At 41.4% G+C, this 18399-nt stretch overlaps 1 protein-coding gene across 7 annotated transcripts in view; it reads left to right on the forward strand.

Moving 5' to 3' along the window:
- The window catches only part of FOXP1 (forkhead box P1), a 580801-nt gene that overhangs the window by 421695 nt on the left and 140707 nt on the right, over positions 1-18399 (forward strand). For all 7 annotated transcript variants that reach the window (XM_034998709.1, XM_034998711.1, XM_034998710.1 and 4 more), the window contains one exon: positions 7301-7402. In XM_034998709.1, the coding sequence (XP_034854600.1) occupies positions 7301-7402 (102 nt within the window). The remainder of the gene's footprint in view (positions 1-7300; positions 7403-18399) is intronic.

The following is an 18399-nucleotide window of genomic DNA, read 5'->3' on the forward strand; positions in this document are numbered from 1 at the left end:
AGGAAGAAAGAAGGAAAGACAATACTGTCTGTCACCTTTTCTTCTAGGAAAACACACTCTAATTGATTGCCAGCATTAAAAAAAACTCCCAACTCCCAACATACCCATGTCAGGTCTTTACCTTATTTGATACACTTTAAAGTAAAGCTGAAGTGAAGAACTTCAGTATTAAGTGTCATAGCAGTGATAACCATCCTGTGTGTAGTGTGAAGAACAGAAAGTCATGTCAGTAAAGATTTGGGAAACCTGGCTTGAGTAGATGTAGAAGGTGGAGGTCCCGGTTGGTATAGGATGATAAAGAAATCACAGTGGTCCAGGTGGTGGAGGGATGCTGTTTCCTGGCCTCTTCTCTTCCCACCCCGACACCCGTGGATGACACTGCCCATGGCCATACTTCCTTGTGCAGGTAGGACCGTGTCAGTAGATATCTTGGACTTTTTCATTTCCTGTCCTTTTGGAGTTCAACTCAAACATAATGTTTCAGTTCTGTAGACATGGGGTTGTCTCTGCTCCAATTTTTCATCATGTCTATCTAGATATTGTCTCATAAACTCATTTGCAAAGACTGTGGAACATTTTGAGATAATCCATCCCTATCTAAATATCAGCTATTATGGAATGCTCTCAGAGTATACAATACCTTCTCCAGCTGTTAGGACTGTCAGGATGGCTGAAGCAACATGGAATCTTTCCCTTCTAGGTCACTGATTCAAATCCAGTATCCCAGCTGATCTAAGGCTTTGCTGTCTGCCCCACCTGCTCTGGGCAGGGGGGTGGGGGGCGCGGGACTGTCGAGTCAAGTGAATCAACTACCGATGAATGTTCAGAGTCTATACCCTTATTTGGATTCTCATCAAATAGATCAAACAGTGACTGGTACAAAGAGACTGTTATGATTTTTTGATGGTTGTTGCCCCCATATATTAAAATTTTAATGGGGGAAGTGGTTTTTCTTTTTGTTTTTTACTTATGACGCTATTAACATGACTTGATCTGTTACAGTGCTTTCTTTTTATATCTAATATTTACACAATCAATCAGAATCTTTCCTTGGGGCAAATCCCTCTATGAGATTAGCTTACTTTTCCATTTTCCTGTGATAACCAAGTGCTCCATTTGTAAATCACTTTTCCCACCTTTGGCATTCCTATTGGAGAACTTGCCTTGGAGTGCTGTTGATTCTGTGTGAATACATCTACACATCTAGTCCTATCAGCCACTGTCCTTTCTTTTTTAAGTGACCCACAAATGTTCTTTCCATCCTGCCCTAGAGTGATTACTATGTCTAAAGGGAGGAGGTGAGGGGCGCCTGGGGGGCTCAGTCGTTAAGCGGCTGCCTTCGGCTCAGGTCATGATCCCAGGGTCCTGGGATCGAGCCCCGCATCAGGCTCCCCGCTCCATGGGAAGTCAGCTTCTCCCTCTGCCTCTGCCCCCCCTGCTTGTGTTCCTGCTTTCACTATCTCTCTCTGTCAAATAAATAAAATCGTTAAAAATAAATAAATAAATAAAAAATAAAGGGAGGACGTGATGGAATTTCTCTGCATACTCAGTCCCAGGTCTGGCTACAGTGGGATCCTTAGATTGTGTTAAATGATGAGCACTCTTGTTAAGATGGTAGTTAGTTGCTGGGTTGCACCAAGATAGCAGATTATTTTATGGGGGGAGAGAAGCTCTCTAGAGGTACTCTGAGGCGCATCAAGAGGTTGAGAAATAAAGAAGAGAACATGATTTCTTTCCTCCTAAGCTTCCCATGCTGCATTTTATTGCTAGCTTTTCCTCCCACCCCCATACACACAGTGACTGTTGATTAGCCTGGGAAATTATCTGAGAAACAGGTTTGATCTTGAGGGGTGGGGAGAGTCTAGGAAAAGAAATTAGAGGAAGGGTGGCTGACTCAGAGCAGCCTTTGAAGCTGGAAGTGGGACAACTTGTCAGGGCAGACAGGAAATAACCGACATTTCTCCACTGGCCAATAGTGCATGCTGTCTTCATTCTGATGGTGTTCGGGACCTCACACCCAATTGAGGAGATTCACTCTGAACTGGTGTAAATTATCTGTGAGAAGAAACACATATTCAAAGTTGGCAACTCGTTTTAAATAGTTGCAGAAGCACGCTGATGTATTTTGTTTTCATGTCCCAGTTCTTTCTGGAAAATCAAATAGGACTTTGAGCTTTAAGAACAGTGCATTAGTAAGGTCCATGCACGTCAGCTACCTTCTAAGCTAATTTTGGGCAACTGATGGCAAGCTTTGTTTTTATAAAATTGTGTCCAGTGGCATCTTCGGGGAATCTCAGAATACAGATAGCAACCCAAGGCATGGCTTGGCAAACTTTCCCTGTACAGGGCCAGATAGGAAATATTTTAGGCTCTGTGGACCATACGGTCTGTGTTGAAAGTACTTAACTCTGCTTTGTGATACAAAAGCAGCCATAGACAGTATGTAATGAAACAAACATGACTGTGTTCCAATAAAACTTTATTTGTGGATACTGAAAATCGAATTCCATATACTTTTCACATGTCACAAAATATTCTTCCTTTTATTATTTCCCCAACTATTTAAATACATAAAAACCATTCTCATCTCACGGGCTGAACACTAACAGCTGATCAGGGGGATTTGGTCCACGGGCTATAGGTTGCTGACCTGGGACCTAAAACATGGGGGTTAGTCCTTTTTTTGAGGACCTCCAAATATCGGTGCTTATCTCAGGCCTCATCACCGAGTGTTGTGTAAAAACTTGCATGAAGGTTTTCTCCTTCTCCCAGTTTGCTTTATGTATATGTGCATGCTTATTCAAATCATATTTTGTATAAGCTTATTGCTGTTTCTTAAAATATAGTAAACATGTTTTTGAACATTGGCTACCTTAATAAACATGCTAAACATGGGGATACCTAGCCCCTAAAGTATAAACACCTGCTCTGAACTTCAGCTATAAATAGCTCAAGAGTTGTAAAGATGCTTATGTATAAGCATAATTTGTAAATAACAGATGGCACTTACTAAGAAAGTGAAGGCCCTCGAGAGAATGACATAATTTTGAACCAGTAGAATCGAAGGTGTGTCAGAAATGCCCAGGCCCCAGTTAGCCTAAGAGCATGGCCTGCCAAACTAGCAACGAAGTACCCACTCCCTGACTCTGAGTACTCCGAGCTGCTTGTGGCCCATGGAGTGTTGATCATAAGGCACCTTTGACCCCTTGTACCGACGGGGGCAGAGATGGTAGCCAAGGCAGAGAGGGAGGCTCTGTCCACAGATGAAGACAGTACATGCATGCCTTCCAACCCTTTCCTCTGTTAGCTCACAGATCCATTTATTTTATCCATTGGAGGAAAACAGATGTGAGTGTGTGCCTCTGGGCTTTAAGTGCCTGGTTTTATCGGTCACCCCCTTTCTATGACATCTTCAAACTACGTCTTTCTTGAAACCTGAGCCTAGCACTCAATACAGCACCAAGTTGTCAGTGCCAAGCAATTGTCACATCTTTTATAAAGGAAGTGTTGACTCAACCCAGCCCAGGAACCACCATCAATAGTAAAAGGTCTTCAGAGATGGGATGGGGCCTTTTAAGTTATTTACTTAGCAGTTGGTCTGGAACTTGAGTCAGAGTTGATCCTTGCTTCTTAAAAGAGAAATTCTTTCATTTATTCATATTCTTTCTCTTTCTCTCCCTCCCCTCACTAACCCTCTTTTCTTCTCCCTCATACACACACAAACACATATCTATGCATCTTTTTATTCTGTATCCAAAGGATCTCATTTATCTTCAAACAGGATAATGTAACTTCTCTCCATATGGGATTGAGACATGGTTGTAAAAATAAGAAAAGTCCATCCTCACTCTTCAGTTGTATTGGAACATATCTCTGAGGCTGGCTATCAAGTAATCATGTATGGGTAACTAGTGTTCTCTGGTGCAGTTTCCAAAGGGGATCCCATCAGTCATTCCAAATTTTCCACCGACCAGCAATGAACAGGACAATAAACATTTTTGACTTTCTACAAGCAGTAATACCAGAGATTCATATTATAAGTTATGTAATCCAGCTCATATTATAATGATAATGCTCAAATGTGTAGTCTTGTACACTAAGGATTTATTTCTCTTCTTTTTTATGACAATTTAAAATCTAGATTCAGTGATTTACATACACTGGAAATCGGAAAAGCAAATGCCCTTTGGTGGTTGATTTCACAGCACTTTATAAGTTCTAATAAATTATCTTTTAATATGCTTGTTGAGACCTCAGTTGATTTAGGGGTTGGGGAGGATAGGTTTAATACTTTGCTCCAACTTTGTTCCCATAATCAGGATAAGGCCAGGGAATTATTGTGGCACAATCCATAACAATTCAGATCAAGGTGAATAATTTCTACTAGTATTGCCTCTCCATCCCAGATATTTGACGTTATTTTGCATATTTGCTTTCATTTTGAGAAGAAAATTTGGAAGCCAGTTTGCACATATGTCCATCTTGTATTCTCTCTTTGGTAGTTTGACTGAAATATCACTTGTGTTCCTACAAGTTCCTAAGCCTTTTCTCCCTGTGCTGCTGTCTTGGAGTATCTTCTTTAGCAGGGCTCGGTATGAAATGCTGTAAGGTAGCTGGAGTTCATTACATGATTATTTAAGTTCATGTGCTCCACGTTGGGTCTAAAAAAAGATGTTGTACACCTAAATGACTTTTTTCCCCCCTTAAAACCAGTAAAATAATTGCAAGGATTTCACTAGCCAATTTTGAAATGTATAGAGCCAGCTCAGTAAACATTCATTGAAAACTTAGGTTTGAGTCCTATACTTTCTTTTGCTCAAGTACACTTATGAGAACATAAGAATAGTTGTGTGTGTGTGTGTTTTAAAAAGACACTAAATACCATCCCTTTTGCCAAAATGAGGAGTTCACTGTACAGATTCTCTGAGACTTGGTTATTTAAAAACTGAATACCTGTTCTCCAAATACTTGGTGAAATATGGTAAATAATTTTAACAAAGATTTGTGACTACGGAGTTTGCGTCATTTTGCTTTGCTTTGCTTGCTCTTAGTCTCGAATGTCCCTAACCTTTCTCCTCTTCCCTACCGTGTCTTCCTCTGCACTCTTTTCCTTGTCCTCTACAGTTCCTCTGCCTGCCTTTCCAGGTAACAGCCGGACCCTTCTTGGCTGATCCGTTCATTACTCGGGAAACTCTGAAGCAAGCACTTAGACTATGTAGCAGTTCCCTTTTCTACATTAAAAAGCTGTAAGACTACCTCATGTGAAATAGTTAAGAGAACATATATAGTAGGAGGAGAGGCTTTTGCTCCTGCAGGCACCTTGCAAAGGGGACTATTTTTCTTATATGATATAAATGAAATCCTCACTCTGCCCACTTTTACACCTACGCATGTACTGAGCGTCTCCAAGGAGACAAGGAAACCCGGAGTCCAGTGATGGTGAATCCTCCTCAGAGACAGCAGGCTGGAGTCTCGGGCAACTCTCCCAGGCGTCTTGGCTTCCAGATGCCCCTCTCAGACAGCCTCTCTTCTGGAGGCTCTTCCAGGCAGGCTTTCTCGAACATGTCTCTCCCTTCACAGACGAAATAGCCTGTACATTACATCTGAAGGGTTGTTGGTGGTGAGTTCAGTAGGCAGAAGGCCTCCCTGGGACAAGGGGATGGGTGTCCTAGGGAGGTGGGACGGGAAGTTTCCATCTTTCCCAAGATCTTTCCTTTGTCACCCATTTATCTGTGCATCTGTTTCATTGCCTCCCTTTGTGCCTTTTAGACACAAAGGCACCGCTCAACCTTATCAAATGTCTAAAAAATACTCTTTGTTACAGTAGTACAGTTATGAGCTCAGTTTAGTGAAGTTGTCCTTTTAGAAGTACTACTCTTGCTGATTCGGCATTTCTAGGTGTCTGTTCATGAACGATCCATCTTCTTGACCACTCTCTTTTCCCTTCCCCCTGAGTTCAGTGCACAGGGCCCTCCAGGACATCCTACCTTTCCCTCATTCCGTGGTGTCACTGTAACATTTTTTGAAACTGTGTACATTATCTTCTTATACGAATGAAGTCTTTACTTCTCTTTGAGAAACACACTACCATCCTAAGTCCATTATGCACACTTTCAAAGACTTCTAGTATCAGATCCTTTTGCTGTGGTGACCACACCTACCGGTGCGTCTTCTTTTAGGCACAAATAATTAGTTACTATGTAGAAATTATTACTGATGTAATCCCTAAGAAATCCCATTCTGTTTCTAAACTCTAAGCACATCATTTAATGAACATTCTTGACATGTCTTGCACATGAACATTCTTGGTTCTCAGCCAAATTAACTCGAATAGCCTAACTTCTCGTGTGATTTTTTAGCACATTGTCTGCAAACTTCAGTCTTCTGTTGCTGATCCTGCTGCCCTCTTTGGAAAGGTGTGGCTATTATTTTTGACAGTAGATGTTCTCATGAGGGTTTCTTGATGACACTTTTTTTTTCTTTTTTTACTTGAGCTTTTAAAAAAAGATTGGTCAGTCTGTATTTTGCACTTGGGAGGACTCTTCTATTTACTTTTTGCTTTATCCCCGGTTCATATTACTGCTTTAGTTTCTGCCTTTAAATAAAAACCACCTATGTTACGAGCTTAAAAGAGTTGTTTTGTATTAGGCATGATTAGTTTTGTTCACAGGTACAGATTGTACCTTTTGAATTGACCTAGAGGTCACATTTGCTACTTTTTTTTTTTTTCTTACACAGTCTCTTCAGTTCACCCTCTGTATATCTTACTTTATTTGATCTTCCTTCTCACATACCTTTATCCATAGTGTGTTTCACCATTTAGCTTCTCCTCTTTATTTGGACTCAGAAGAGGTCAAAGTCTTAACTTTTGACTTGAGCTCTCAAGTTCCCCCAAGAAATATTGGAGGATGAAGGTCCCTCCAAAAAGAGCTCCATTGTTGTCTCCTAAATTTGTGTCTTTTGTCCAGGTCCTTCCTTGCTGCTCTGCCTTCCTTCCTCAGGGTCCCAGTCATTCGTGGTCCAACTTCTGTCACATTATGGCAGGAATAAAGCATCTGCTTGGGTGGATTGTGATGCCTAAGGAGCTGGCTATGACATTGACTCCATCTAAGAAAACGTAAACCAAATGTGGAAAGTTTCCCAACTTAGACTGGTGGGAAGTTTTGTTGGCTGTTTCATTTGCCTGGAAATGTGAAAGTCAGGATCCCATCCTAAATTGTACTTCCTGGAATCCTTTATATGAAGGAATCCCCGAACATGGGTACTCACACAAACGTGTTTCTTCCATTTTTCCTTCCAGGCACTTCAAGTGGCCAGACAGCTTCTCCTTCAGCAGCAACAACAGCAGCAAGTTAGTGGATTAAAATCTCCCAAGAGGAATGACAAACAACCAGCCCTTCAGGTGATTATTCTTTTTTGAAAAAACTGACATTATACACTATAAGCCATTGAGAAGTGGATTGTGTTGGGAGTTGCAAATCACGTATGAAAATCTTCTGCAGAAGGTGCATTTTTTGGTTTACCAGCAGAGGATGACATTTCGGAAAAAATGTCTATTCAACCAAGAGTGTGTTTGTTGGGAAGAAGATCTCCTAATGAGTTGATGTAATAGGATGAGTAGTTGCAGGTGTGGGTTGCTTAATAGGCACCATGTAGCACCAAGGAGAAAAAATTGCTGGTACTCAAGATAGGTCACCTCATTCTCTCATGATGGGGCTGGAAATGCGATACCCACACCCATAACTTTAGTGCAGTGGTTTTCAACTGGGGGTGATTTTACCCTCCCCCCACCCCACCAAGGGACAAAGGGCAATGTCTAGAGAAAATTTTTGGTTATCCCAGGGGGGGCATGGTGCTCCTGACAACTAAATAGAGAGGTCAGGGATACTACTTAATTGGTCCTACACTGCACAGGAAGATCCCCCACAGCACAGAACCATTCGTCCCAAAGTGTCAATTGTATCAAGAACTGTTAGGAGGACTGAGGAAGACACAGTACTTTTACTATACCTAGTCATCAATATAATACCTATTTTGTTCTTTAGTGGATGTTTTCAGAATATTTCTGGATCATTAATGAAAAATGGCAGGCAATTTTTTTGTAAAGGTTTCAAAAAAGACTGTTTTAGCAACTTCTGATTTCAGCCCTATTGGGGGCAGGGGCCAACAGAGTAGAAAAAGGAGTTCATAAAAATCTAACTTGGATTTTTGACTTGGAGTAGAAAATTGTAACAGAAAATTCAAAGAAACTTGATGGAGGGTGTTCGTGCTCACATCTGAGACAGGGCACTTGCAGGTACTACGTGATTCAACTGCTTCCATAGCTCAGAGTGGGCATCCTCAAAACAGGAAGTAAAGATGAGTTTCTCACACTGGACATTCGGGGACAAAACTTGTAAATGGTAGCTGTTGGGTATAACTTGGCACCAGTGACTTTGACCATGAGGTCAACCCAAATTCCAGCTTGTGTTTACTTTTCTCAGATCAGAGTGAACCAACATCAGTTCCCAAATTATCCTGCAAAGATCTAACTGATGTTTGGGGAACAAGTCCTAGTTCTTCTACATCTACTTGGGAAGCCGTCACTGTCTAGGGCAAGTTTGGCAGTAAAGTAACACTGGATGGGAACAGTTGGATGACCATGTGCATTGTTGACTAACACTTCCAAAACCAGTTAGTTATTTGGTAAATCGTCATCACCAATCCGTAGGCCTTGTGATGTGTGTAAGTGCTGGGGACATTTTTAATGAGATATAGTGCCATTGAGGTCCCATGTCAGGTGCTATAAGAAGTGCTTTGTTGTGCAGATGTCTTAAGAACAGTTCTGGAGGATGAAATATGACTGGGTTGACCTTTCAGCTGTGAGCTTATTTGTCAGGATTCAAATAAGTTGAAAGGATCAAACTGAACAGTTTCCATAGTCAGACTGGGAATTGTGTTTCAGAGGTCAGCTGCAGAGGCCACATTGCAGATTCCAGAACATAGCCAATTGTTGGTACATATTAAAGTGCTGGGGCATCTCCTGCAGACAGAGACACAATTAAAATTCTAATTTATTAATGTATACAGGGAACTAGCCCAGCCTGTCACTCAGTGATTCAAATGACTGTCCATTCTTTTTGCCTCCCTCTTGGAGCTCTAACAGCCTTAAAAATACTGTGAGTCCTCTTGAATTTATCAGACCTCAAGTGCATTGGAAAAATGACAATATATTATTGGGGGGAGGTGGGAATCTTACACGTAGTAGAGCTTTGGTTAGGGATAATTTTAAAAAGTACACACATACACAATCTGTCTGATGCACTGCTCTTCAGTATTGAATATCATATGTAATTTTTTTATACTAGACTTATATTCCCTCATACTTGCTTTTTAAAGACATATGGCATTTTTAGGTAACTTCTTTTCCAAGATGAACGAAGTTGCTTTAGGGCTAAATATATGAAGTAAAGTTTCAGGGGATTTCCTTTGGAGGGCTCTTTTTCTTGCCCGTTATAAGGTTTTTAGCCACCAGAAGAGTATGATACAGAGAGCTTCATTTTTCTTGGCAAAGACAGTGTCAAAACCAACCTAACACATTCTGCTGAGCACTTCAGTCTGTATAAAAAGTGCGGGGCGAGGGGGCCATCTTGAATGCTGGTTTTGCTAAATAAGATGTTTTGAGTCCCTTCCTACCCCTCCGTGGGAGAGTTGACAAGCATAGAATTTAGACCAGCTTTAAGAGCTGATTGGGGCGGGGGGGAAATAAAGAGTTGGTTGACTGGCTGTATGTGTGTGTGCGTCATGTGCATCATAGACTGCGTCTTGTCAGCTGCCTGGTAGGGTCATGCAGATTCACCAGGCTTTATTAGGTTGGCTGGCCTTCCACAAACAGAGAGGAGAAATTACTAGCCTAGGTCACATGGTATATACTACCTCCTTCTCAAAATATGTATGGAGACTCGGTGATTCGCGGAAGGAATAACCTTCACATTTCAAGAGATCTCGCCCATTCCATGTCCTCGCTGGGGCATCTCAGCCAGTGTGGCTCTGAAATGAAAGGGAACTCCTATCACAAACCTTAACAGTGTTCATTTCTGTTCTTCATACCCTTCATAACCACACCGAGAGACCTATTTTAGCAAATTTCAGATATTCCGCATAGAGGAAGGCTTGACAGGGAAGAAGAATTTGATCTGCTGATTGCTTGAGGAAAAAAAAAAAAGAAAGAAACCCAAATCCTCAAATATACTGTGACTTATATTTTAGGCATATCTCACACTTCCCTGCTTTATGTTTGGCAGCGTTCTCCAGTTTCACAGGCTGATGATAACAAACAAAAGAGAATGGAAAGTTAGAGGAGGCTCTAAGTGGTTACTCGATAGAGATCACAAAATGTAGTCAAACATCAGCAATTTGGACTAATTTCAGGAAGATGAGAGTAAATAAGAGAGAGGAACGCTCTCTCCAGATACACATGCAGAACTCAATCTGAGCTGGCCCCATTCTTGGGCGACGTGTGGTTTACATAATGCAGGCATTAATCGGGTATAGATATTGCTTTTGAAGTTCTTAAAAAACATTCTACTTAGTAACCTAAATCGCCCCTTATTTAGTCTCTGGAGTTGTCTTGCAAATTTTTTATGAATGATACAAATGAAAACTGAAAATTGGCTCCATTGTAAATTCAGGATCAGGAGGATCTGAATTTATTAAATGCAACTTGCTGAGCATTTCTGGATCAGCCTCAACGCACAGGGCATCCTGCTGATGTTTATCCACATGAAACTGCCAAGGGTACAGACCCTGCCTTCAGGAGGCTTATGAGTTGTAAAAGAATTAACAAGGTTTTGCTGCAGAAAAAGAAAATTATATGTGGGTAAAAATAGTAGGCTTGCTTTTATAAATATTTATATGCTTCTGAAGATTGCTTAAACAAGTGAAATAAATGCTTAACGGTGCAGGTGTGCTCATAACCTCGAAAATGTGTAACTTTACTGGCTGAAGATTAATTTGTGAGTAGATGAGCAATTTTATTGATCGAATTTTGGAACTTTGACCACCGTTTCTGGGTAGTAATTCATTTTGGTTCTTTAAGCATTTTAGTTGTTGGCACGAGTACATAAACTGGAAGGAAATCAAATGACACATTTTCTCCTAAGAAAGTAAAAGTACATGTGTATTCTGGCAGCATGAAAGTTAGGAAAGAAAGTAAACCTTGTGTGTTGCTTACAGCGGAAAGGTGACCACAGTTTCAGGCCGTCTATAAAGAATTTGAACTTGAAACCAGTCATCGGAGATTTTCCCCTCCTGCCTATCCTCCCCCTTCCAAGGTTACATCATGTGGGAGCCCCTCATCCAGGAGGCCATTTCACTGGAAGGAAGGGTAGTGAAATCCACTGGAAGTGCAGCCGTGTCGTCCAGTTGGAAGCTCGGGATTATAATAAGGACTCCTGCTTGGAGCAGAGGAGGTTAAAGTACAAGATCCAGCAGGTGTTTTTTTTAGCATTTTTATTTGCAGTTATATAAAACGTGCTTTAGGCAGCATTTTTGCTTTGCATTAATGCCACATATAATCTTAGTACCCATATCATTTCCACGTTATTCACTAAGGAATAAATTGGTAAGAGGAAACCTTTAAAGGAAACTACAATTTTATGTTGTAGATAGTGAAATGGAATGGTTTTGAAATACTGACCCTTAAACAATATCCCTATGCACGGAATTAGTAAAGCGGATAATTCAGGAGAAGGAGGCAGATTTTTTTTTCTTTTCTTAAATGTCTGGAGTTAGCATTGTCTAGAATTGGCATCCCTGACCTTAAATTGATAAGAAGTGTCGAAATTTTGGTAACTGTTGAAGATGTCACTGTTACCACATGACTTTGGAGAGTCCCAAAACCCTAAAAAATAAATCTTGATAAGAAACAATAAAATAGAAATGACGCTTTAAAAATGGCTATTAAGTCTTACAGATTACACACACCGTTAAAAGTATGATAGAAACAGTGTCCCCAGCCCCTCAGAAAAAAACGCATCCACACACAGAATTTTGTATCCAGTTATAAGGGTTTCCTGAACCTCAAGAAATCCATCCTGTGACCTAGGTCAAATACTCTTGCTTTCAGAATTTTTTTTTTTTTCTAAAATAGTATGTTTTGTCCTTGCCTCCAGATTTCTGATCTGAGCTGTAATGTAATGAATTAGCTTATTTTTGCTATTTCAGCTTCAGCAGTATATAGGATGAGCCGGTGTCCCAGTCCTTCCAGGATATCCCTGGTCTATGGCTGGTGCCGGAGTGTATTTATTGACATTTCTCTTTTAAAGCATCCCAGTTTGGACATTTAATTATATGGTCACGTTACCAACATGCACCTAAGCATTAAAATTCCAGTGTGATGCTAATATTTTAAATGTAAGCATGTCACCATATGCATAGGTCACTATAGGCAAAGATAATTAATGTTTAGTTAGTGCTGAATGTGGACCAACCCCATAGCTGCCCTGTAATATAGGACCTGTCCTTAAACTGTGCTATGGATAAGGAAAAGTAACTCACAGAGGTTACCTGACTTGCTGCAGAGCACACAGGCAGGTACAGCACCAGGGTGGGAAGCCAGGTGTTTTAGGACCACGGACGACCAGTATTGCCATCAGGAAGTTCACTGCAGCTTCTCCTTCCATGTACGTTTCCTCAGTAGCTATGGAGCGCCCCGTTTGCCACCAAGAAGCAAATTATTTCTCCATAGCATAAGCAAAAATAAAACCAAACCACCAAAAACCAATTCCACTGGAAATACCCGGATTTCAGTTAAGGGGACTAAGATCTGTGTCGTTATCCTAACTGTCACCTTGTCTCTGTGTGCGTCTCAGAGGTGAGCAACAGCAAAGAAAAGTTATTTGTCATGCTCAAGTCTGAAGTGCTCTTACGAGCTTCCATGTGTTGGAACCTGGAATGGTATGTTATAATCATTGTTGGGGCTAGGAGGTGGGGAGGGACAGGGGAAAAAAACATACTTGACTGGTCAAAAATGTGTAAATTGCTGACAAAATGACACATGTAATTAAGAGTGCTCCTACCATTTTACCTTGTGGTTTACACCTCCAGTGTTGAAAAAGAGAGCGACTCCCACCTCACTAATTACCATTATCACTGAAATGCTAGGGTTGGAGTCATTAGCTCCATGTGCATTTAATTAGAGGAAGGCTGAAATTGGATTTAACTTATTACTTTTTCATGGATCACTTTCTTGTCATCACTTCAAATTGGATTGCAGCCCCAGGTAACTAATTATGAGAGCCACAGGATCAAGAGTGAAAAAAAAAGGTAATTAGGAATAACACTGTCGGACCCTTGCTGGTCGTCCACTTGCGCTTCGGAAAAAAAAGAAGGGGGGGGGAAAAAAAACCCAAGCCGTATTTTGTAGTATTACAGATTAGGGAGTTAGAGGTGTGCCTGGTTGTGGGGCATCATGGGAGTCCGTCACCACCCAGAGTGGTTTTCTATGATATACAACTGAGTTGAAGATGTCGAACCGACATGGTTCCACAGTCAGCTCCTTAATACCTAGATTAAACTTGTAAAAGCAACAGATTGCCTGTAGGTATGAGGCATCTCAACAACTGTGTAGTCTGGGGGCCTCACATATATGATTACAACAAAGCTGTCAAGATGCCTCTGAGCCGAAGTACAGAATATTTTTAAGTACAGGGAGTTAGAATTTAATGAACGTATTAATGTTCCAGAAACATCATTCATATCTGACAGGAAGACCTATCAGTCAGCACAACAGCAAGGCTTAGGGTTTATACATCGGGAATTTTTGTCAAAGTTTCCAGCAGACCGTAATATTCAGACCATTTACCATGCTTCTAGTTTGTTCCCTACCCCACCCCAGTGTTGTGGATAGGCTTGCTGAGGTTCTGTTTCTCCTTCCGCCCCCATCGAAAATACTTTAAAACAAATTATATTGTTTCCATGTGCAGAGCAGAATTCAGAACTGCAAGCAATCAATTTTATTGACATCGTCTGAAAAAATGTTGGTGACAGTTCGAGGATGTGAAAGGGTTGGATTTTTAAAGTCGCCGGTACTAAGTGGCCAAAAAAAGAAAAAAGTTGTTTTGTTTTGTTTTTTTTTGAAATGTAATCTCATTACTCAAAAGAAGTCCTGTGAGTTAGACTCTCCCAAGAAGGTATTCTTCTTTGATAGACTGTGATAGCATAATGAGAAGACTTGTTATCAAGGCTCTTGGTTTCCTTAAAGGGAGAGAAAAAGCTTCCCAGAGATGTGAATCACCAAGGAAAGATGGCTGGAGTTTTCTTAAGTTGTTTAAAATTGGTTTTAATGTTCTGTTAATGTAAGCAAATAATCATGATTCAGTCTTGGGTGACTTTCAAACCTGGGTAAGTGGGACTTGCTCGTTATTTTTTCGGGACTATAGGGAAGTAGAGACCGTGATGTGCCTACCTGAGAGACGCCACCACATTATTATTCCCCAAGTGATAAAATGCTCTTCCTGGAATTATGAGTCCTTTTCCTCTGTGAATCTTCAGAGCAAAATCTCAGGAACCAAAATAGTCATCATCAAGTCTAATGCAGAAAATTAAAGCTTTTTTTTTTTTTTTTTTTTGAACATCTTAAGTTGATTTAGAATTTTTGTACACAATATTCGTCTGTGGTTGAAAGGGGGCACGCCGAGGTCAAGTGATGTAGTGTTTTCCATTTTTCCATATGAGTCTCACAGTGTGTGATAAAAGCAAACTCCTTTATTTTGTAAGTCTGCAGGAATTTCTGATGAAGTGCAGAGGTCACGTTCCCTGTCAATTTGAGTAGCCAGCATTTTTTAACTACTGTTTTTTTCTTCCCTTTTCTGTGTCTTTTCTTCCCTGCCCCCACCCCACTATAAACCGTGGCACTTTTCTGACACATGCACAGTGAAGTCTTCCAATCTGAAACTCATTAGCACACAGCATTGGACCCTGTCCAGTGGTTAGAAAATTTCCTGAAGCCTAGAATAACAGCATTTGGTGTAAGCACCACGGACCAGCAGTGACAATGGGGGTAGTCGCGCTCCCCTGGCGCCCTGCCCGGTCGGGAGAGCCAACTGACCGTGCAAGGCAGTGAGACAGAGGTCGTGCATATCGGATGGGCTCAAAAAGTTCGGTCCTTGGAGAACTAGGCTTCCGAAATCACAAGGCAGTATCTTTTCCCCCATGCTGATTATTTCAATTGGTTTAGAGGTATTTATCAACATGAGCTGCAGGAACGTGAAAGCAAACCATTAGAGAAATACGATGAACACCCATTTCTACAAAATAACATTTTCACTTCTGTAGCTATTGGGTAGTACAGAACCTATGGAGTTAATGAATTCATTCAGACTTTATTCATTGCACCTCAGTCTCTCCAGGTAACATGACCAAGATGAAATCCTCATCCTCACATTAGAAAAATTACCCAATTCACCGTGGGTTAGGACAACTTGAGCCGAGTTTTCAAGCAGGAAACGGAGTCCCACAAATGCAGTAGTAATAATATTAAATAGCAAGCACATAGGCTGAACTTTCCAGCAGCCGGACAACTATGGGGGTTCGACTGCATTACTGTTCCCACTTTACAGATGAGGAATGGAGGGCACAGAGAAGTTAACTTGCCCGGGGCCAAAAAGCCATTGAGTGGCCAGGCTGGGCTTGCAGCCCAGATAGTCTGGCTCGAGACTCTGTGCTCTTCTCCGTTCCATTCTACCGATTCTCCGTGAGCTACTGCCTGGGCCTAGCAAGCAGGGGACAGCGAAAGGAACAGAATCAGAGTTGCTGATGCCTATGGCTTGTCACTAACCACTAGACCACACTGTCTCCTAATTTGGACATATGTTTATGGGCATATTTGAAAAATAGTGCTTGTAATTGAAATATGCACTTTCTAAAGGGAAATGACGCTTGGGAAAGAGAAGAAAGGCGGGTATTACTCAAAGTCTGCAGACAACTCTGCAAGTAATTGTCTAAAGGCAGCCGTTGAAATTGAGAAGCAGTTTGGAAAATGTACAGTTTGGGAAATTTGTGTACCGATGTAATTACGGTAGTTGTGAGTTGATGTCATGCCTAGTAACAGTTTTTGTATTGCTTGGGCCTTTGTTACTGAGCTGTGATATCATGAGCAAACTATTATAAACATAGCATGGATATAGCATGCTTGTGTAACAAAAGATCGGGAACTTTTATTAAGTTTGTTTTCCTTGTCATATTGTAAAAATTTATTATGTGTACTGTGTATATTAGAAACAGATTCGGGTAATTCTGTCTAAATGAAGTCATCCCGGCTATTTCCAGACTGTCTGTTTTTGGTTGTGAATAATTTTCATACATCAGATGGTTGTCATATTTAGTCGCTCTCAAAATTTTAAAGAGAACATATCCCATTTTGAACTTGGGGTGGACTTCAGCCGCCCCTGCTGTTGCGATTGTTTGAGTTCGAAATTACTGCCCAGTGAATTATGGAGACTGAGCACTAGTCATTTCTAAAGGGTCTAGGCCTGCTCCCTTCTATTCATAACTTCTCCCCCTTCATCAAAAGAACAGATTTTTAACTACTTAAGTAGTCGAATTTAAAGCTGCCAGCGCACAATTGGGCAAAGACTATCAGCCCTTGTCCTTTTATGTTACATCCTATTGAGGAAATTTGGTAAACATTCAAGCAGACAGAGCCCAGCTTTTATCGGTGTCGATGGTAGAATGTGGATTTTAAATGGGTCGTTCAAAAACTTCGGATGACTCAGTCCTTCCCCGTTACTCTCCCTAGCTCCTTTTGCTTACCAAGCTTTTACAACCTGAATATCCTGCCTGCTCCTTCAACTTTTTTTTTTTTTTAACCAGCCATTTTCCTTCCTAACCTCCCCCGTCTCTGGCTTTTTTCCTTCTCATTTTCTTGAAGTTTATTGTCACTAAATTCAGCAGCCAGGTCTCCATCCTCCCCTCAACCTGTCTGACTTCCTCGTAGCTAAGTCATCCTCTGGTTAACTCAGCTTTCTGGAAATGGCTTTCTTTCAAAGTTCTTCAAGTCTGGGCCTACCCCACCCCACCCCACCCCACCCCACCCCACCGTACCCCACCCCACCCCACCGTACCCCACCCCCCAGGCCCCAGGCTGTTCTGTTTCCCAGTTCTTGTCCAGAAGGCAAGTTCATTCCTTTCCCAAAGTTCCCTTCCTTTGCTCTTCTCCAGTGGTGTGTATCCATTGGCTTTGCCCATCCTGTTACCTCTACACCCATGAGGCCACGCCTGTTTGTACCCCTTCCTAATTGCCTGTCTGTGGCTCTCTGCTCAGCATGACAGCAATTGCAATTATCTCTAATTCAACTGATCACTTTTGTCACCAGGCTCTATTAGTCAGAGTCATCACTGACTTACTAATCTCCTTCATCCTCACCACATTATACATCATCAGATCTGCCATTTTTCCTTCCACTGGGTGTCTTCTGTCCATTCCTTTCTCCGTGTTTCCCCTGCTGCTACCTTGTTCCAGAGTTCAGACCTTCGGTTGGCACATGCCTACATCTTGGCAAAGAATGCTAGCCTATCCTCCTCTGGCCCCTGAGAGCATCTCTTGTTGTTCATGCATATCTCCTATCCTCCTTATTGCTTTCAGCTTTCTCCAAATGCTATTCAAAATCCTATTCAAAAACTTCCAGCGGCCCTCTCTTATCTACCATACCAAGTGTAAATCCTGCTGCTTTCTGTCTCATTTCTTAGTATTCTAGCTTTGGATTAAATCAGATGTCCTGAGAAGGTTGTAGTCTTCTTACTGGGGAGGGGGGAAGAGGGAGATTCAGAACCATGATTCCTTCTGTCAGGAGGGGAGTACAAGCACAGTCCATGTGATAACATTTCAGAGTCCCCAGAATCCAGGTTTGTAAATATTGCTTATTCTATCACCTACCAGTTAGACAGAAGACTCTGGTGATTAAATTGTGTGTTGAGTTTCATTCCAAGAGAATTATATCCTTGTTTTCTTCAAAAGGAAACTAAAAGCCATGTGATATGCTATGCTCTCCCAGATCTAAATTCTCTGCTACGTTGTCCCATGCTTCTTTTTCACTGCTATCTACGGCTGCAGCCTAGTGGGTTTCTTCTCATCTTCTCTGGACACTGGATCCACAGCCAAGACATTCCTTTGTTTGCATCCGGAAGAGCTGCCTAATCAGACCTAATGAAGCCCCTTTTAATAAGACATTGGTGAAATTATGTCTGGGTTGTTCTTTATTTGGTAGCATAAAGGAATTGTTATATATTCTAGAAACAGAATTGGGAGTCTGAGCCACATAGATGAAGAGGTTTCATTTGATCTAGGTGCCAAGTGGTCTTGCCTGGAGTGCTGTTTGCAGGGTTCTAGGATTAGGATGGCCTCTGCAATCGATTGCCATG

The sequence above is a fragment of the Mirounga leonina genome, unplaced genomic scaffold (assembly GCF_011800145.1).
Source record: "Mirounga leonina isolate KUSES-001 unplaced genomic scaffold, KU_Mleo_1.0 Mir_94, whole genome shotgun sequence".
In the NCBI taxonomy this organism is placed as follows: Eukaryota; Metazoa; Chordata; class Mammalia; order Carnivora; family Phocidae; genus Mirounga; species Mirounga leonina.